The following is a 20,678-nucleotide window of genomic DNA, read 5'->3' as shown; positions in this document are numbered from 1 at the left end:
AGGGTCGGAAGAGTGGAGCAAGAAAGCCTGTTTCCAGGATGTTGAGGGTACCAGGCTGGGGGCAGAACAGAGCATGGGCACCCCCTGCTGGACACCAGGGCCAGTCAGTACTCCCTGAGATGCCCAGTCCAGAGAGTAGCCCTTCCTGAAATCCATTGAGATGCTTCAGGGAGAGTTTTTGGATAAGGTGGAACATGTAGAGTTAAGGCAGACACTTTCTGTAATCAGATCTCGTTCCCCCTCACACTACACACACACACACACACAGAGCAAGGGACCTACAGGTGGTAAGTATAGATAACAGCAGTGACTTTCCATTTCCAAGGTCTGGTCATATCTCCTGCCCTGGTGATGGGTGAATCCTTATCTTCTTCACAGCTTTCTTTCATCCTGCTGCAGACTGCCTTTGGAGCATGCAGCACAAATGAGGGGTTCAGCTCAAGACATGTGTGCACAACTATTTGTATATCTTGGGTCAGTGGAACAAATGTGAGCAATTGCCATTTGAAGATTCGGAACCAGAGTAGCTTAGCCACCAGAAAGGTTTAATCTTACACAGTTTCCTGCCCCCAGGAGCCTACGAATTAGTCAGTGGAGGCCGGGCACAGTGGCTCACACCTGTAATCTCAGCACTTTGGGAGGCCGAGGTGGGCGGATCACAAGGTCAGGAGATCGAGACCATTCTGGCTAATATGGTGAAACTCCGTCTCTACTAAAAAATACAAAAAAATTAGCTGGGTATGGTGGCGGGTGTCTGTAGTCCCAGCTACTGGGTAGGCTGAAGCAGGAGAATGGCATGAACCCAGGAGGCGGAGCTTTCAGTGAGCTGACCTGGCACCACTGCACTCCAGCCTGGGTGACAGAGCAAGACTCTGTCTCAAAAAAAGAAAAAAAAAAAAAAGAGTCAGTGGATACTCAGGAAAGAGTGTCCCTTTGATATCAAGCTAAGCCAAGTTAAGATGTGTTTGGGATAGCAAGATCTGCTGGGGAAAGCTACTCTTCTACAGCTCTGCTCTATAATAATTGCTCTGTATAGCAATGGCTGCTGTCCTTGTATAGACCAGACATAGGTCTGTCTCCTGTAAGAGCTAGATAGGAAAGATATGCCTAAAGTTGTGTATTATAGAATCAGATCAGTGTGTGTGACTGTAGGTGGAGAAAAGAGGAGTGTGCAAAGATGGGATTCTTATTCTTCCTTCCAGTTCTCCCAGGAAGTATTCCTGGAAGAGCTAAGATTTAGCCTATCCCAGCTAGGTGATGAGCTGTTGACACCTGCCCTCCTAACCCCAGCAAGGGCTCTGAGTCCATTTGCCAAAAGCCAGTTCACCAAATTTGATAAATTTTCCAGTTCTTCTATGAATATATTCATGAACTTATAATTCTTGAATATATTCTTCTTATGAATATATTTATTGCTGAATATACCACATTTACCGATTCTTATTATAAATACATTCACCAAATGTAGTCAAGATGAATATGGTTGCAAATGTAATATTCTTATGAATATATTCATGAATATATCTAAAATGTCAGAACTGCATCTGGGCGTTTTCCCATTTACACTGATTTCCTTTGAACTCTTGTCATTTTCTGTTTTGCCAACATTTTAGCATTTTTAGGAGGATTCCTTTGCAAATTTTCCAAATAGCATATAAACCTTAGAAAAAACATCCCAACCAATATAAATTGCCAAAAACTTTCCCAAGTATTCTTTTTAAATAAACTTTTTTTGAAACATAACATGCATATAGAAAAGTACACAAATCATAAGAGTCTTACTTGAGGAATTAAAAAAGGGAACCTCATGTATAATCAATACCCAGGTCAAGAAATACAGCTTCCAACCCCCCGGAGCCTTCTTCATGTCCCCCTTCCCAAACTTTACCCCTTCCCTCCTCTCTGAAGGTCAAACCCATCTTGACTGCTAGATTAGTTTTAGTGGTTTTGAACTTTATTTTTTAAATTTTTACTTATTTTTTTTTTTGAGACAGGGTCCTGCCCTGTCACCCAGACTGGAGGGCAGTGGTGTGATCTTGGCTCACTGCAACCTCTGCCTCCTGGGCTTAAGGTATCCTCCCACCTCAGCCTCCCAAGTAGCTGGCACTACAGGGACATGCTGCCAGCCTGGCTAATTTTTGTATTTTTGTAGAGAGAGGGTTTCACCATGTTGCCTAGGCTAGTCTCAAACTCCTGGGCTCAAGTGATCTGCCCACCTCGGCCTCCCAAAGTGCTGGGATTGTAGGCAAGAGCCACCGTGTCTGGCCTGTTTTGAACTTTATATGAATGGAATAATAGAGTATGAATAATTTTATGCTGGTGACTTCTGCTCAACATTATGGTTGTGAGTTGTCCCTAGTGTTACATGTAGCAGTGGGTTATTCATTTTCAGTTCTGCATTGTATTCCATTATATGAATATACCATAATTTACCCATTTGATTTGGAATTTAAAAAACCTAGAAACAACCCAAATACTCACCAAGAATAATATGGCTTTTAGGTTATAGAGTATGTACATGTTCAACTTAAAAGCTACTGACTAAACCTTACTATTTATTTTTACAATTTTTTTTTTTTTGAGATGGGGTCTCACTCTGTTGCCCAGGCTGGAGTGCAGTGGTGTGATCTTGGCTCCCTGCAACCTCTATCTCCTGGGTTCAAGCAATTCTCCCGTCTCAGCTTCCTGAGTAACTGGGGTTACATAGGCGTGTGCCACCACACTCGGCTAATTTTTGTATTTTTAGTAGAGACAGGGTTTCGCCATGTTGGCCAGGCTGGTCTCAAACTCCTGACCTCAGGTGATCCGCCTGCCTCAGCCTCCAAAAGTGCTGGTACAGCTTCTTTTTGATAGTTACTTATTTCTAACTGTGTTCAAAGCTTTCTACAAACTTTTAGCCAAGTCGTTTTCATTTTATCTTCCTAGCAGCATCTTAAAGAATGTTCAGTTTGGCATAAGCCATAGATCACAGGATAATCTGGTCTTTTTGTTGCCACACTGAATATTCAAAAATCATATTCTGTAACTAGTAGAGAAAATCTCAGGATTTGTGTCCCCTTTCTGCGCACCCACCATAAAGACATCATAGCTGAGGAAGGGCCAGAGCACACACAGCAGAATGAATTATTGAAGTTTTGGTTACTGTTAGCTTAGTTTGTATTTCTAGCAAAGATATCATTTAGAGCATTGGGGGAAAATGGTTAAGATGCCCAAAGGTTGGAAAAATCTTAAAAATGACATTCAACAGTATGTCAAGTAGCTTATTTCATCAAATCTTAGACACTGTCAACTGAAAAGCATGCCATTATTTTATAGAACAAAAATAATAGAATATTATAATCGAGAACATGTTATTTAATTGATGAATTTTTTTTTCTTTCCAAAAAACCAATAGAACATAGCATTTCAAGACAGGCAGAAGCAATCCCATAATAGGTAAAATGCTGAAGTTAAGTGCTAGGTTTAGAAAAGTAAAAGTGTCATATTTATGAGTATATTCATGGAAAGAATATCTGAATAATCTTTTTTTCTTTTTGTTTTTGAGACAGTTTCATGCTGTTGCCCAGGCTGGAGTGCAGTGACACAGTCTTGGCTCACTGCAGCCTCAGCCTCTTGGGTTCAAGTGACGCTTTTGCTTCAGCTTCCCAAGCAGCTGGGATTATAGGCACGTGCCACCACACCCGACTAATTTTTTGTATTTTTAGTAGAGATGGGGTTTCACCATGCTGGCCAGGCTGGTCTTGAACTCCTGACCTCAAGTGATCTCCCTGCCTCAGCCTCCCAAAGTGCTGGGATTATAGGTGTGAGCCACTGCACCCGGCCTTCTTAATAATCTTTAAGTACATGTAAGAAAAGATCTTCTGAAATTATCTTCTTGGGAAGAATTGGCATGTCCTACAAATGGGATGTCTGGTGAACTGGCCTTAGTGAAAGTGTCTGCTTCCCCTGGAGGTGGGTGAATGTGAAATCGATGGGTCTGCTGAGCAGTGGGTATAATCTCTGCCTCACTGAGAGTTGAAGACATTTGACAGCCCCTTTTCTGAACTTTGTGGTGGCATCTTCCCGGGGTGCAATGGGAACCACTGCCCTGCCTAGCCCATGCAGGGCTCTGACCTGTGCTTCCTCTCCCAGCCATCCTGTTGGCCTCCCGGGAGCTGGTCCGCAGCAAGCGTCTAAGGCAGATGCTAGAGGTCATTCTAGCCATAGGCAACTTCATGAACAAAGGGCAGCGTGGAGGCGCCTACGGGTTCCGGGTGGCCAGCCTCAACAAGATTGCTGACACCAAGTCCAGCATCGACAGGTGAGGACCTCCCTTTCTGGCCACTTCCTTGGCCTCTATCTCACCCTACCTGGGCCTCTCACATCCTCCCTCTATTAGGACGGGCACATCCTAAGACTCATCACCCCTTTCTCTTAACACCCCATCCTAGTTTCCCTCTGACCTTTGTGCCCAGTTTCCTCTGTCACTTACCACTGACCTGACTTTCGTCCACAGAAACATCTCTCTGCTCCATTACCTGATCATGATCCTGGAGAAGCATTTTCCTGATATTCTGAACATGCCTTCAGAGCTGCAGCATCTTCCAGAAGCTGCCAAAGTCAAGTGAGGGGCCTCTCCAAGACTTCCTTCTCCCCATCATGACCCTCATTCTTGTCTTACTTTCCTGTTTTGGGGTCTACTCTGGGCTTGATGATGGCTGATGTGAGACCTCAGTTCTTGTCTTCTGAGTTTAAAAGAATTTAAACAGACACACAGCAAAGGCGGTATAGCATAGAACAATGTATTGCAAAACAAGAAGAATATCTTGTAAGTTAGGTGCAGAATAGACAGTACACCCTGAGAGAGAGAGAGAGCATTCAGGGCGGGCTTCTTATAAGGATGAGACAGCCAAGACTGGCACTAGGAAGACTCCCATTGTGAGAGACTTACATGATAATTCATAAGGAGGTGGGAAGAGCTGTTATTAGGAAGCAGGCTCTGAGTGGGCCTCTGGGTGCACATGTGTAGTAGCTATGCGTGCTTTTTCATACATTACATGTCTCATTAGCATCTTAAATTTCCACCTAGGGGTGTGTTTTTTTTTTTTACTCTTGTATAATGAGCAAAGGGCCAGTTTGAGGATAGGTAAAATCAAAATGCACATGCTTTCTAGAGGGGAAAGTCCCTACTGCAGATAGCTTTGCTTGAATGAGCTCATTACAATGCGAATGCTGAGATTTATTGTGCTGACTGTATGGGCACCACCACAGTTGCTGTGTTCTGAGAACGTGCTCACTTCCTTGACTACCTATCCTGCCTCAGGCTGAGTAGGAATGGGCCCTGTCTCAGGGTCTGCTTCCGGGAAAACCAAACAAAGACAATTTGCTCTTAAATCCATATTTCAGAGTGCTTCCAGAAAATACCAATAGAAGAATGGGGAAATGAGCCAGAGATAGAAAGAAAGCCAGTAACAAACATTATTACGCCAGTTACCACTCACAGCACTTGGTACTTAACCCCATGAGGAATTCTGGGAAACAGTGTGGAATACTTACTTCAGTTTTCCCACCCGAAGGGCAAGGTTGCTGGGGCAATCAGATAGCATACCCTCTCAGTAAGTGGCTGAGGGGCTCCGCAGGGGCAGGGAATAACTCTCTGGCCACAGGTACAGGTGGAAGGAGCCTGGCCTCAAAAAAAGAGTGTGCATACAGTTGGAAGATTTGGGGCCATGCCCTACAATGGATGGTCCAAGGAAATGTGGGTGGGGCACCAACAGCATCTGCTAGGCAAGAAATTAGACCTGAACATTAGGTGATAGATGTCATCTCCAGGAAAACTAGAAACATAGTGGTACATGGCTCACTGGTATCTAATGCTGTTGCTTGCAGGATCACATAAAGAGCTCATAGGCATTACCTGGTAGTAATAAAAATAAATAGGTCTAAGCCAGAAGCCACAGGTTGAAAACGTTCTCATATTGCAGCATGACACATAGAACGCAGGTTTCACCTTGTTAATTTATAGATGCACAGACAGAGGCACGAAGGGGAGGTGCTCTGTCAGGGCCATCAGTGGCCACACCAGGGCTGGAACCCAGGCTTACCGACTCCCAGGCCACTGTGCTTGGCTCTGCCCTCTTCCTGAACCAGCCTTAGCACCTCAAGGCAGGAGCTGATGGTCCTCATTCCCCTCCCTCTGTGTCTCCTCACAGCCTAGCAGAGCTGGAGAAGGAGGTGGGCAACCTCAGGAGGGGCCTGAGAGCAGTGGAGGTGGTGAGTACCTCGTCAGTGCCTACCTGGGTGAGGGCTGCTGTCGGCAAACACTGTTCATCACTGCACCCTAAGCTCCTACACAGGGGTGAAAAACAACGGGCACAGTGGGTACAGCTTCTAGCACAGGGTCAGCCCTCCCAAAAGATAACTGGATTACTGGGGCTTAAGTTTGAACCTTTTAAAAGGGGTCACCTGAGACTATACCCATGTTACTGTCCAACTTGGTGTTTATTTGGCAGTGGAGTGGAATGAACCATACATCTGACCCATGCCTACACTGGATTCAAGTGCATGGCAAAGAGAATCCTCATCCCTTGACTGCCAGCTAGGGGCAGGAAGCACACAATGTGGCAGTGGGACCGATGTCCTCAGAAGGTTCTTCCTTACGTCTCTCTGCCTCTTTCCTGGGCCAGTGGAGGACCTAGGTCTCTTGTTCCCACCATTCCTGTTCTGATGGCTTCTCAGCTGATACTATCTCTGGCCCGAGCCTTCCAGAAAACACCAGTAGAGGAGTGGGGAAGTGAGCCAGACTGGCCCAGTATGGGGACCACACAGGTCCCCCACACCTAGGAACAAGAGACCCTTCCCATCTTCACTGTGGAGAGAGGCAGTGGGTAAGGGGAGAATGGATTTGAGAGACCGAGATTAAGGATGAGAAAGAACATTTTGTTGCCACTGTGGTACGGGAAGATGATTTCCAAATATACAATTGTATAGTCCTTTTAAGTGCTGCTCAAAGTGTGATCCATGGGCCAGCAGCCTCTGAATCAGCTGGGAGCTTTAGAAAAATGTGTCTTTAATTTGTGCATGACTCACCTGAAGTCTTGTAACAACAAGTCTTGTTAAAATGCAGCTTCTGATCTTGTGGGTCTGAGAGTCTGTATTTCTCCTAATTTCCCAGGTGATGCTGCTGGCCCCAGATCACACATTGGGTCTCAGTGCTCTAGAGAAAGAAAGACGGCAGGGTGGGCGGGCTGCTAATGCTCATAGTCTTTGCCATCCTTAGAACTTTGAGATGCAGGGTGTTCCCTCTTCCAAAGGGCTCAATGTCCTGTGAGTGACAAGAAGGATGGGAGACGTGGTGACCCCTGCACCCCTGACTCTAATCTTGGCACCAATCTAAGCAGCACTTCACCCTCCCTCCTCAGGAGCTGGAGTATCAGAGGCGCCAGATGCGGGAGCCTAATGACAAGTTTGTCCCTGTCATGAGCGACTTCATCACGGTGTCCAGCTTCAGCTTCTCAGAGCTGGAGGACCAGCTAAATGAAGCCAGGGACAAGGTAAGGGTGCCCCAACCCCCACTGCTTGCCAACCCAGCCTTATCTAAACAAGCTCCTTCACCCATTCCTACCACAGACAGCCCAGGAGGGACAAATGCAGAGTTACAGAGCTTTGAGAGAAAACCATTTCCTCACTCTTAACAAGACAAGCCATGATAACCACATACCGCAAAGATCATGGTCCATGTATCAGCTATCAGGCATCATGTTAAGTGTTTTAATTCCCACTTGACAAGTATGAACACTAAAATCAGAGATGCTAAGTAACTTGCCCAAGATTGCCCAGCTGTAAGTGATAGAACTGGGTTAGAATCCGACACCACAGCTCAGCGGTGGACGTGATTACTATGCCTCTCTCTGCTTCTCACCCTAACATGCCCATAGACCTCATGTATGGGGGTCTTACTAAAACACAAGATTCTCATTTAGGAGGCCTGGGGTCTGAGATTCTGCATTTCTAACAGGAGGTGAACCTGCTGCTACTCCATGAAGCCCACTTTGAGTAATGAGATCTTTCTTAGAGGATACTGAGTGGGTTGCATTAACAATGGTAGCTCTCAGTAAGTCAGAATAGTGCCTGGCATATATAAGTATAGCTACTCCTTTATAGCCACCAACTCATCTAACTCCCCAACACCACTATGATGTAGATTCCATTATTCCCATTTTACAGAGGAGGAAGCTGAGGCACAGAGGGGTTATTCACCTGATAACTAGAGGATCTCTGAAGTTCTGAGTTCTGCCAGGCTCTTCCTGACCTCAGGAAGGGCTTCCCAAGGTCTACACCCCTGATCTTATGCCTACCCCTTACAGGCCTGGGGTGGCTGTAAGGTGGACTGTGAGTGAATCCAACTCTTTACCTGTTTCTCCTTAGCCTTGTCTCTGATCCCAGTGATGATGGGGGTGTCTTCTCGCCTCTTCCAGCCCTGCCCCCTTGCACTGGGTTCTGCTCTGGCTAGAACCCAGCTAACCTCAAGGGCTGAGCCCAGCCTGCTCCAGGCACTCTCCACCAACCCTGTTCTCTCCTTTGACAGTTCGCCAAGGCCTTGATGCACTTCGGGGAGCATGACAGCAAGATGCAGCCGGACGAATTCTTTGGCATCTTTGACACCTTCTTGCAGGCCTTCTCAGAGGCCCGGCAGGATCTAGAGGCCATGAGGAGGAGGAAGGAGGAGGAGGAGCGGCGGGCGCGCATGGAAGCCATGGTGAGGGGCCATGATGGGCCTGGGACTGAGGGGAGATGGGTGCTACTTGGGGAGAGCACCCCCAAACTGGGGTGTATGGGAGGAAGGCAGGGACTGAGGAACATCATAGGGGTTGGATGTCAGCCCCCGGAGAGAGAAACTTCTTCCCAGCCTGAGGGAAGAGAATGGTGTGAGGCGGGGAGCCTGTATCTCCTAGGCAGGAGGAAAGCGGGGCCAACAGATACAGGCAGGCAGCATGACCATGGCCTAGGAGTTAGCCCAGGGCTGGGGGGCTTCTCTGGCCTCAGTGCCTCTCCCTGAGAGGGTTCCTACCTCTGGCCCCCCGCCCGCAGCTGAAGGAGCAGAGGGAGCGTGAGCGGTGGCAGCGGCAGCGGAAGGTCCTGGCTGCGGGCAGCTCGCTGGAGGAGGGAGGCGAGTTCGATGACCTGGTGTCAGCTCTGCGCTCTGGGGAGGTCTTCGACAAGGACTTATGCAAGCTCAAGCGCAGCCGCAAGCGATCAGGGAGCCAGGCCCTGGAAGTCACCCGGGAGCGGGCAATAAACCGGCTAAATTATTGACCTGGGGAACTGGCCACACAGGAGGCCGGGAGCCAGGGATGGGTGAGAATGGGGCTGAGTGGAGGAGGTGGTGATATTTAAGCCATTTGGTGCTTGGTTTAGAGCCCTGGGCTGGGTCCTGGGGAGGGGGGCTGTGTGTGGCTGGACCAGGTGTACTCCCCACGCTTACCTTAAGGGGCTCCTCTCATCTCCTTCGCATGATTCCTTCTGCGTCCTGGCCCTAGGGATTATTCTGAGGCTGACTTGAACATCCCTGGAAGGCCTTGGGCCAGGTAACCCCAGGCTGAAGGGGCCCTGCTCCCCATCCCCTACCATGGGCACCCATGTGCTAGCACAGAACAGTTCCAGATCTAGACTGGAGAGGTCCACAGCCTTGTCCAGATTTCCTGTGCAGCATGATGGAGGGAGCCCCTGAGAGGGAATCTGGTGAGGGAATCCAGACTCCTGTCTCTCAAAGGGAGGCTCAACAGAACATTGACCTAGGGGCAAACTTTCCTCTTGAATGGAAACAGAGGAGGCGTTCTATATTCTAGTTAGATCAGCTCTGGTAGGTTCCAGAAAACAGCCAATGTTGGAAGGATGATGCAGGGACCAAAGACATCAGGACAGAGTAGCAGTGTCTGTTTCCCATGTCCTCTGGCCTCTCCCTGTATGTCTTAAGTCTCTCTCCCTTCCTTCTCTACCCTCACTGCCATCCTGTCTACTAATCCACAATCCTAGAAGACTCACCTTGGGTTTCCACAGCTATGGCTTACTACCAGGTGCTTGATGAATCTGGTGAGGGGCTCAAGAAAGACCTCATTCATCACCACACCTCATGCCTTGGGCATCTCCCATGTCCCCACCTCCTGGACACCTGGCCATTGTTGTGAAGCCAGACAGTGACCTCAAATGTTGCCTTGGAGTCCCCTATAGCCCCTCAGCAGAGGGCAGCACTTGAATGCTTAGCTCCATTCCACAGCTCTCTATTTAATATAAATTGCTCAAGCCCTCCCACCCCTTCTCTAACACCAGCCTCAAGGCAGAAGCCACAGCGGCCTCTGTTCAGCCTGCAGGTGGCCACTTGGAACCATGTGTCCACTAGCATTGGAGAGTTGCTTCCTGAGAAGTCTGGGGGCCAGAGCTGCCCTCCGCATTAACATGCTGTCTCTAAGGGTGTCCCCTCCTCTCAGGCATTCGGATGGGGCGAACAGCAGAGCAGGCAAGGGAAACTGGGGAGTTGGGGATGGAGGAGGAAGGCTGACATCCTCTGGGGAGCACTTCACCTGAAGGGGCCAAGGAGGAAGGCTGAGAGGGGGCCACCCTACCTCTGGTACCCAATTTGGTTCCTCAGCCTGACCTGCAAGGGGCCCCTTCCGGTCCTCCCATCCACTCCCACCTTCCATTTTGTCCGTCTTGTGCTGGCCTTGGTGGATGGGATGGCCGTATCTAGACAATTTTTCTTCTAAAACTCCATCAAGGCTCTTATTTTCAATACCACGCTCCGAGTTGGCCTTTCATCGTCTGTGAGACTGGCCCTGCCTGACCTCTACCATCAACCAGCTCTTGGCCCTTCTGCCCTTCCCTGTTTCTCCCTTTCCAACCTAATCCCTGGCTCAGGGTTATTGCCAGTGGAGACTGGTGAGCTGGGCCCACTCTCAGCTGCCTATCTTCTGCCTTTCACCTGCATCAGACTCCTGGGGCTGGGACTGTAGTGTAGCTGCGGGGGAAGAAACACAGGGTTGGCGAGCCCAGCATGTGTGTTGGTTTGAGGGGGCGGGTGGCGTGTGTGTTCTGGTGGGAGGGATCTGAGCAAGTGCAAGCCTGGCTGACACAGGTGTGAAGAGGCCATCCTGGAACCCAGGTGAGGGCAAGATAAAGGCTTCCAGGCAGAACAGGTGCACAGAGTTTGGCTATACCCATCTGCACCCCCAAGAGCTCCCACTGCAAGACAGGTGTTAGGGAAGATGGGAGGTTGTGGGTGAGGCCTCTAAAGGTCCTCTCCCAAACTGGCCAGGCTGATGTCAACCTAACCCCCCAAAGGGGCAGGGAACAGGGGACGGCGCCACAAGCATGTCTGGCATTCCCACCCACCATGGAAGACTGGATACGCACCTGAGAAGGACTATGGAAGCTGTTCAAGACACATTTGATCTTCAGAAAAGCAGAATTTGGTTCAACTGTTGACAGAGGACACATATGTGTTGTTCCAGAGCCCAGCCTTCTCACTCTAAAAGATATTTTTCTATTTATTTTCTAGATCTGGCCAGTGGCTCTGGTGCTAGATGCCACTGTAGCCAGATCTCCAGTGCCTTGGACCACGGACTCATACTCAACTGAGTAAGAAGGGGCTGGTGCCCAGTGGGGATGGCTGAGCTGGTCCTTAATATGTTAAATGTTTTAGCCTCTTAATGTTTCTTGGTCTTGCTTTTTTCATGCCCTCCCCACCGCACCTGCCACCTTTAGATAAGTTTCTCCAGCTAATTTTGTGGCCAATGTAAAATTCATCGTCAACCTAACGCAACCGTCTCAGCAGCATTTCTCCCCTGTGATGGAAATAAATTGTTTAGGGCAGTGGGAGAAGAAAATTCTCCAGGTGAATGGGGAAGGGTCTGGTCCAGCCTCTCCCTACTCCCATCCCATTTCCACCAACTGGGGAAGCTGTGATCATCTTCCCCGACCTCTACCAGGGATGCCTTCATGCCAGGGCTATTCTCACCAGCTGCCTCAGATGACAAATGAGGCTAATGGACAAAATCTACAGTGTCCTTTTTCACTTGCACCTTTTTTATAAGAATATATTGTAATACTAAAAAATATTAAATTCATACCATCCCTACCCAGTCTGTCTTTAAACTTGTGCCTTCTTCCTATGAGGGGATCTGGGATGGGCTGGGAGTGGTGTGCTGGAGCCAGCTTGTACCAGCTCTGTGAGAACCAATTGTTTGCATTTTCAGGAATGGAATTTTGCAAGCCATTTGACATATTGGTAGCTTGAAATTATTCAACACGGGAGTATTTAGATCACAGAAATTGTCTTTTCCAGAGAGCTGGTTGTTAAACATTTACCAGCACACCTTGGCATAGGGCAGAGGGGAGGCAGGCAGGGGGCACCACTGAGGACTCAAAGACATCCAACCAAGTTAGAGAGCCCAGCAGGCCAGAACAGTGTGTGGGGATGTGAGAACCAGGACCCACTAATTGCCCTCTCTGATCTCTAATAGCTGGTGATGCAAGTAATGAGCTTTGAACACCCCTGGCCACCACCTGACAAAGTTTCCCTTAGATGGTGCGTTTCTATGCATCACCCCCCCCCCCCCCCGACTCCACTTTGTTCTCCCACAGCGGGGCTATACAGAGAATATGCCCTTAGGTCTTTCCAGGTCCCTCTTCTTCTTCCCCTAGGGGAATGTCTTGGGATAGGGTTGATAGGTGCACCCTTCCCTATGAAACTGCAGCAGCCCAGTGCCCTACCCACACAGAGTCTTCATTCTTGTGTCTGCAAAGAAGTTGGCATCGTAGCTTTATTTGTGCGCTGTGAGGGTGAAGGCAATCTATCGTCAATTCTTCTTTCCCTGATATGCTCCAGAACGAAGAGGGGTGGCTGGAACAGCCGTGAGCAGGGCCAGGTGTGGGCTGTGTAGTCCGGTAGGAGTCCTTAGGGCTGTGGCCCACGTGTGCACATCCTGTTTCAGAGAAGTGGGGGCCTGAGGAAAGGGGGCCAGCAGGACCAGGCAACTGTTAAGCTGAAAGGCTGCAAGTCTGATGGGACACAGACTTGGGCAGAAGGAGAGATGAAGTCAGGACAGGGCAGGGCTGCGGCTTCACAGACTTAGGGAGGCAGAGCTGCTGGGGAGAAGTTGGGATGCATTCTTCAAGCAAGCTTGTGCTTTGCTCTCCTCAAAGTAGGCTCCTCTGCTTAATAAGCCCTTAATCTCTCCCCAGGAAAGTAGGAGAAGAGAGAACCCAAAAGGAGAAGGAAACGTTCTGGGCTGGACTGTCGGAAACTGGTTGTCTGAAATAGTCCACAAAGAACATGATTTCTCAGTCATCTAGCATTGCTTGTTGTAGTCCCACTCCCATGACCTTAGTGTCCTGGAAGGCTTAAGGGCCTGCTGGTATCCTCCCTATAGAAAGGAAGCCCCATCTAGATGATTAGAGATCATCTAGTAGCAGGCCTGTTAGTAGGAGAGCAGGCTGACTTCGGATTTACTGCTCAAGGTAAATAGTGACTGTGATTAAAGGAACCTGACGTCTTTCCTTCAGCCTAAATTGCATCCCACCTCCAGGTCTGGGTGGGCCGTGGGTAAGAAGGGCAGGCGCTAAGCCCGATGGAAGTCCCCCCGCTGACCGCCAGTCTTGCTAATCAGCTTGATCTCCTCCAACACGATGTCCCTGCTGACAGCCTTGCACATGTCATACAGGGTGAGGGAGGCCACTGCAGCAGAGGCCAGGGCCTCCATCTCCACCCCGGTGGGGCCCCGAGCCCGGCAAGATGCCTGGATCCTCACGGCATGGCGTGTGCTGTCCAGCTCCAGCTGCACCTGGACATGACTCAGGGCCACGTGGTGGCACAGAGGGATCAGCTGGCTGGTCACCTTGGCTGCCTGGATTCCAGCCAGCTGGGCCACCACCAGGGCATCTCCTTTCTTAAGCTGGTTCTGCTGGACAAGCTTGAAGGCTACAGGCCCCAGGAGGACCACGGCTGAAGCCACAGCCACCCGCTCTGTGTCTGGCTTCCTGCCCACATCTACCATAGCTGCCCGTCCTTCCGAGTCCACATGAGTGAGTTGTTCTGAGGTTAGCTGGGGTCCTGAGGGGGCAGCAGGAGCCCAGGAACCTGGGCTAAGGCACTTTGAGTTGGCATCTGAGTCTGCATGGGAAGTGTAGTGTCTCTGAAAGCAGCCAGACCCCAGCCGCTGCTGGGCTAGAGGAGGGGTCTGGGGGACCCTGTATCCTTTCCATAAAGTGACCATCTGGCTGGAGAAACTCATTTTGGGTCTTAGACCCTGAACATCGAGGGGGTCCCAGGAGGAAATGCTTGGATTGGCTGGTGGGGAATCGTGGAACATCAAAAATAACTCTGCAAGGCAAGAAAAAAAGAGAAGAAAGACTAAGTCCAAAAGGCAATTCTTTTTCCCACCTCTGCTCTTCAACCCTCTCCCTATCCCACTTTCAGTTCTCTTTCACACCAGGGAAAGAAGAATGAGGAACAAAAAGCATAGTGGGACAAGACAAAGTAGAAGATCCACAGATAAATGGCACCCAGAGTCCAAGTTCACAGCCCTTCTCACCTGGTGATGCACAGGGTAACAGCCCTTCTAGAAACTGCTGTGCCATGGTGGCAAAGGGTTCCCTCCTCATGAAAACCTTCTCATTTCCTAAGTTCTCTCAAGCAGCACTGAGCTGAGGCCTGGATCACATGACCTCTGAATGTCCCTTCGTTTTCTTAAAATTAGAGCTACGTCTCACTCTAAATTACCAATTACACTTATTTTCATCTTCACATTCTCCATGAAGAGTTAATATAACCACTTAGTTTACAGACAAGACAATAAGGGGAATATGTTATCTACTTACATTTTTTTCAAGTCCCCTTAAGCACATCAAAAGCACATACAAACTGATGGGCTAATTCAGATGGTGCAGAGGGTCTAGGGAACGGTGCAGGCTCTTGTTACTCAAAGGGTGGTTGGCTTATGGACCAGCAGCACCAGCACCACCTGAGAACTCACAAGAGATGCAGAATCCCACCCCAGACCTCCAAAGTCAGCATCCAAAAGGACAAAATCCCCAGTGATTCACATGCACGTGAAATTCTGAGAGGCCCAGTCCTAGACAACTCTTGGTTGTATACAAAGCAGACTGGTTACTCAATATCTTTGAAAGTATGAAGCAAATGCTCCCCCAGCTTCCCACTTCCCATCATACTCTAAGCCCCAGACCTGTCGATGTTAGAGGGGAAGCCTCCCTTCTGGGGAGATGCTGTCAAGGCCATGAAGGTGCCTCAGCATGGGTCAGGGCCCAACAAGAGGACTTGGATGCTAGGGGTGGGAGGAGAGGAGATGAGAATCTTCCCAGTGGCGAGCTACCTTTGCTTTCCCGGGCAGCCAGTGGGCAAAGATGGTCCTTGGGCTGTCTCTAGCCTGCCTTCCTCTGGGCCACTGAACTCACTCTGCTCCAACCTCTAAAGAAAGGATCTTTCCTCTCATCTTTTTTCTTCCTCCTGCTTTTTCTTTTCTAGTGGCACAGTTCAGGGGGCTCAGACCTGACTGTGAGCAAAGGGTCAAGACCTCACCGGCTCTAATCTGGGCACTATGCCAGAGGGGCAACAGCCACCCTACAGCTCCTCAGTGACCAGCCCAGCTCCCAGAGCTAGGAGACTACCTAAGGACTTAAAACCAGGGGGCCTTTGTTTGAACCATCCTACATACACAATGATATGTCCTATGCAGATGTTCCTGAGAGTTCAGGAATTGGGAGGTTGAGGTCTTGGCCATCATTACATCATGTTACATGTGAGTAAAATTAGCTCGCTACCTCAAGATCTGCCCAGCACAGACGTGTGGCCACACACCCACCAGTAGGGGCTAATGGTCCAGATACACCATGCATGGATCAGTGTGTACTACAGAGGACACCTGTCACATTATCCAAACTGGGAGATCTTCAAGCCGAGGAAAAGGCCTGTTTTAACCAGGATTTCAATTCTCAGGGAGCCACTAACTTAGTGATCATTAAATCTGGCAGACCATCTCCCTGCTCCAATTTCTGGTGAGACAGAAGGATCATTTCTGTGGCAGGTATAGTAAAAGGGGGATCATGAACAGTAAAACCTGTTCATGGGGGAAGAAACAGTAAAACCTTGAAGGTTAAGAAAAGATGAAGGAGGAATAGAAGAAAAACAAGGATGAGAAATCAGCATGAAATGCAGGAGCTGGGGGTGCCTATGGCGTGGCTCCCACCCCACGGGATCCCCAAATGACAAGGGTGAGTGGTTACGTACTGATGGGTCACCCACCGATGAGGATCATGGGCCGGTTCTTCATCTGGGAAATACTGAACATGCCTGGGGTGAGGGAAAGATGGGGAGGGAGAGGAAAGCAGGGGAGGGGGAGAGAGAGAGGGTGGGGAGAGGAGAGTTCACTGAAACGAACGCACTTGACAGCCCCTGAGCACATGCTCAGCTATATGCGCCCTGACAAAAGGCCCCCACGTGTGCATAGAGGTCGCTCAAGGCTGAGCCCAAAGAACAGTGTGTGGACATCAGGACCCTGCTCTCCCTCAACAGAAGGCTACATGTGGGATGAGAAGGAAGCAATGATACCCCTGTCTCCCCACCCAGTAAAACAGCCCAAGAGAATGTGGGGTCCCCTCTCCTGTGCAGCCTCTGCTATGACGTCTTCCCATGGAAGGAGAAGCATCACTGCACCCTGAGGCCAGAGGGCCAACAGGAGTGAGTGGTAGTAGGGACGATGCTGACTCCTGCCAGCTTCCTCCTAGGTGTTCCTTGGTCATCTCATCCCACAACTCCACACCTCCCTCCCGAGGACAAGGCCCACACTCACCATCCAGGCCAACCCTCCCCATCCTGCCCTTACCTGCATGCTGCCGCTTCTTCCTGCCCACGGCAGCCCCAATGATCCTCAGCAGCTCCTGCTCGGAGGCCCCAGCTCGCAGGTGATCCCGCAGGGATACCTCAGAGTTTCCAAAGAGGCAGACCTACGTGGGGGTGAGGACAATGTGCCTTCCTTACCCCTGAGCCTTGGCCTCCTGGCCTCTGAGGAGCTAACTCCTTCCCTGGTCCTCCCTCCGGGAGGAGCACCAGGGCCCAGACCTGCCATGGCAGGGTCCCCAGTGGTGAGAGACAGAGGTTTTGTAGGGAGGTCAGAGAGGCTAGAAGAGCAAGATGCAAAATTGGACTTCCGAATACCTGTATGTGAGTATGAGTCATATTTCCCTTAGTGTATTTTTTAAAAACTAAGTAGATGCCAACAGAGATAGCATGTAAAAATCCAGATCTGTACCTTCTGAGACACTTACTGGAATGGCCTCTTTATCACCATGAGAATGGCCCCCAATCAGTTGGAGCTGTGTGTATCCTGGAAGTCTCCTACTCCCTGTTGTGGCACCACACATCCCATCTCACCTCAGCCCCTCCAAGTCCCTTGTGGACATCACCCGCCTGCCCTGTACCTATCTGAGTCTGATCACTGCTTGGAAGCTTCGGCTGAGGGCTGCTGGGCATGACAACTTAAGGTCATTCAAACTTCACTCAATGCTTCTCAGCTTCTGTAAGAGGGATGGATGAGACAGCCCCAGAAATCAATATACCTACTATCCTTCCACCAAAACTTAAAGTGTCTACTCTGTGCCAGCTCTGCACAAGGCACTGTGGCCACAGAGAATGTCTGAGAAGCTTCTGAGGGCAGAGAGCACTGGAGAAGATACCAGTGAAATCTAGGATAGGTCTAACTGCTTCACCATGCCAGTTATTCCTCATGCCTCACTCCCCAGCCAGTCTCCAGGTTCCCTTCTCTGCAACAAAGAGGTTCCTCCTGTGGACTTCACCTGGTGGACCCCGCTCCAGCTGGCTCCTGCCTGGGAGATCAGTGGGTAAAGGGAAAGAATGATCTTGAGGCATTTCTCCCCTGCTTCCTCCCTGCTTTGATGCATCTGGCAGCAGCTGCTTCCCTGCACAGCTCAAGTGCCAAAGAGGTGGCTTCTCCTATAAGGCTCCAGCCCTTCCTGGGCCCCAGTGACATCAATGCCCGCCTCCTTGCCCTTCCTAAGTGGGAACAGCACTTTGCTGCTGCTGGTCCCAAGTACCTCAATATCCTTTATTGGTTCCCTTAATCCTATATGTTATAAATAGCTTCTTCATTACATTCTCTTCAGAATCCCACTTTCCATTTCCTGCCAAGACCTCACAGATACAGATACCACCTCTAGTCCAAGTCAATTCCATATCTCCAGCCCAGAAAACCCCCAAGCTTTTCAGCAACCTGCTGGATGGTTCCTTTTGGATTCAAACTGGATGCATCTAAATCCAACCCCCTATCATCACCCTCCCACAATTGTAAAAGATCCCAAGGCCTTCCAGCTAACATGATGCCTTCCTCCCCTCCTTCCGCAAACATTACCAAGCTCTCTGAGTCTTCCTTCCCTTCAATTCACACTCTAACATATTTGGAGAACCACTGAATGGCCACCTAACTGGTCTTCCTGTCATCACACCCAGGTTGCAGTTTATAAAACATATGGGGGATGTCTCCCTCGTTCAGGAACCTTACACAGCACACTATTTGTCCACAGAACACATTCTGAACCAAAGCCCTCTACAATGTAGTCTTCCCATAGCTGACTTTAATTTGCCCTCGTGTACCCAACCAGTATGAACCCTACGTGTGCACCCTCCCCTCCCCACTTCTGTCCCACCCATTCTTCAAGGCTCACCGAGGTCTGTAGTGCTCTTGAGGCCCTGCACCCTCACCGCCTATCCAGCCAAGCGTGTGGCAAGGACTCCCGTGCTGCCACACATTGCCTGTTTGGTCTTGCCTGCGAGTCTGCATGGCCCTGATGAGAGGGGGTCCCAACATCCCCCACAGGGCCAAATGCACAGGACATGCTTGTTAGATATGAGTCACATCCATTTCTGGTTTCAGAGCTGAGCCCCTGGCCTAGCGGAAGGGGCTAACCATGGTGAGGGCCAGGCAAAATGCACATTGATCCTTCGGTTCTCCATGAGAGCTGGAAAGGAGCTCCCAATAAACCAGAAGCAACTTCAGAGCCCCACAGAAGGAAGGAAGGAATCAGGGTGACATTTCCAGAGGGGCCATGAGTTCACCCTCACCTGCTGCTCCCATGATGCCCCCAAACCTGACATTGCACCAACCACACCCCCGTGCCCTGCCAGCCTCCTCTCCAATCAGGAAGCACAGGTGGGAGGAGATACGAGAACACAGAGGTGGCAAGGGGTCCCCGTGGAGGAGGGGATGCTCACCTTGAGGTTCCCGTCAGCTGTGATTCGCAGGCGGTTGCAGGTCCCACAGAAATGCTCAGACATGGACGTGATGAAGCTGATCTGGCCTTGGAAGCCAGGGATTTTAAAGGCCTGGGCAGGGGACAGTGAGAGCAAAAGGGCAGTGGAGGGGATGGGCTACTGAGCCCAGTCTCTCACTCCATGACATCAGAACCTCCACTCCTCAGCCCTCTCCCAGAGGACCCCATGTGAAGCTCCACCCGAGGCCCTCAGGTGATAGAAGACTCTGGTAGGATGGATGACCCATGGGTTGACCTACACTGGGCTTGCCCTAATAAAAGCTGCTAAGGCAGGGACCTGTGGGCAGCATGTTTAGAAAAGTCTGTGTGGAAGAGGGATGAGCACCCCGCTCTGCCACCTCCTAGAGTGTGTCCTCTGACACATTACTGAGCCCCCGACCCTAGCCAAGCCCAAATCTTCATCCATGAAACAGGGAGGCGGTTGTGATAGCACTGATGCTTCCTGCTTAAATGGCACTATCCCACATCACGGCATCCCCACCACAGTGCAGCCCCCTGCTAGCTCTCCATCCTCAGGTGGAGGCACAACCTTCCTCCAGGCCTGTCCCACACCCTCCTGCTCCCTAACCTTGGCTGTGCTGGATTCCTCCTCTGGCAGCTTCTCCAGCTCTGGCCACTGCTGCCGGATAGTGTCCAGCATCTCCTTATAGCTGACCATCTTCTTGAAGTTCCACTTGTTGCCTGTATTTGGGTTGGGGGAAGGCAAGGGGAGCTTCTGAATCAGAGTTGAAGGGCCCCCGGGGTCTTTGAGTCCATCCCCTGCCATAGCATAGCAATACAGTTCTCAGCCTCTTAGATGGGAGGGACGGGAGCCCCGCCTAAAACTGGTGGATTGAATTACAACCACAGTGGTCTCCGAGAAGCCACCAACAGCCCATCATAATCCTAGACCCACTGCCCCTGAGGTCAGCCATACCCAGCAGGTGAGCCATCCTGCGTGACCTGCAGGCCCAATCCCTTCTTCCCTCCCCTACCCGTCCCTGGTCACTGACCATCAAAAGGCATGTACTCTATGAAGCGCACGTCCAGGGGGAGGCCCTTGGTCAAGGCCGCAAAGTCCAGGAGTTCATCCTCGTTAAGGCCTCGCATCACCACACAGTTCACCTGGCCAGGGAACAAGGAGACCAAGACGGCTGTGTCCCCTGCATTCTTTTATGGAGATGATCATTGGGGGCCTGGCACTCACTGAGGCCTTCCACTCAGGGACCCATTCCTTGCTTCTCCCACTCAGTTCTCTAAATTAGGGGGTTCCATGGGGCCACTGATTTTCTCGTTTCTCTCGAGGGTGGGCAGGGCTGGACCAGCAGGGAGAGAAGAGGTGGGAGGGTGCACGTATTTCAGCC

General features: G+C 50.2%; 2 protein-coding genes across 5 annotated transcripts in view; one reads left to right on the top strand and one right to left on the bottom strand.

Moving 5' to 3' along the window:
- The window catches only part of DAAM2 (dishevelled associated activator of morphogenesis 2), a 115,548-nt gene extending 103,432 nt beyond the window's left edge, over positions 1-12,116 (top strand). Inside the window, exons 20-25 of one of the 2 annotated variants that reach the window (XM_011944273.1) lie at positions 4,132-4,300; positions 4,496-4,603; positions 6,192-6,252; positions 7,404-7,532; positions 8,567-8,737; positions 9,070-12,116. In XM_011944273.1, coding sequence (XP_011799663.1) covers positions 4,132-4,300; positions 4,496-4,603; positions 6,192-6,252; positions 7,404-7,532; positions 8,567-8,737; positions 9,070-9,294 — 863 coding nt within the window. In that variant the 3' untranslated portion in view covers positions 9,295-12,116. Of the gene's footprint in view, positions 1-4,131; positions 4,301-4,495; positions 4,604-6,191; positions 6,253-7,400; positions 7,533-8,566; positions 8,738-9,069 lie in introns of both variants that reach the window. The other variant, XM_011944265.1, reaches the window with a different exon arrangement.
- The window catches only part of MOCS1 (molybdenum cofactor synthesis 1), a 29,579-nt gene continuing 20,407 nt past the window's right edge, over positions 11,507-20,678 (bottom strand). The window contains exons 6-11 of one of the 3 annotated variants that reach the window (XM_011944299.1): positions 20,328-20,439; positions 19,904-20,016; positions 19,277-19,387; positions 16,875-16,995; positions 16,280-16,342; positions 11,507-14,356 (exon numbers count right to left, since the gene is read on the bottom strand). In XM_011944299.1, coding sequence (XP_011799689.1) covers positions 16,287-16,342; positions 16,875-16,995; positions 19,277-19,387; positions 19,904-20,016; positions 20,328-20,439 — 513 coding nt within the window. In that variant the 3' untranslated portion in view covers positions 11,507-14,356; positions 16,280-16,286. The remainder of the gene's footprint in view (positions 14,357-16,279; positions 16,343-16,874; positions 16,996-19,276; positions 19,388-19,903; positions 20,017-20,327; positions 20,440-20,678) is intronic. The other 2 variants (XM_011944285.1, XM_011944290.1) reach the window with 2 other exon arrangements.

The sequence above is a fragment of the Colobus angolensis genome, unplaced genomic scaffold (genome assembly GCF_000951035.1).
Source record: "Colobus angolensis palliatus isolate OR3802 unplaced genomic scaffold, Cang.pa_1.0 Scaffold105, whole genome shotgun sequence".
In the NCBI taxonomy this organism is placed as follows: domain Eukaryota; kingdom Metazoa; phylum Chordata; class Mammalia; order Primates; family Cercopithecidae; genus Colobus; species Colobus angolensis.
The sequence above is the reverse complement of the archived record's forward strand: the minus strand, read 5'-3'. Positions and strand labels throughout refer to the sequence as shown.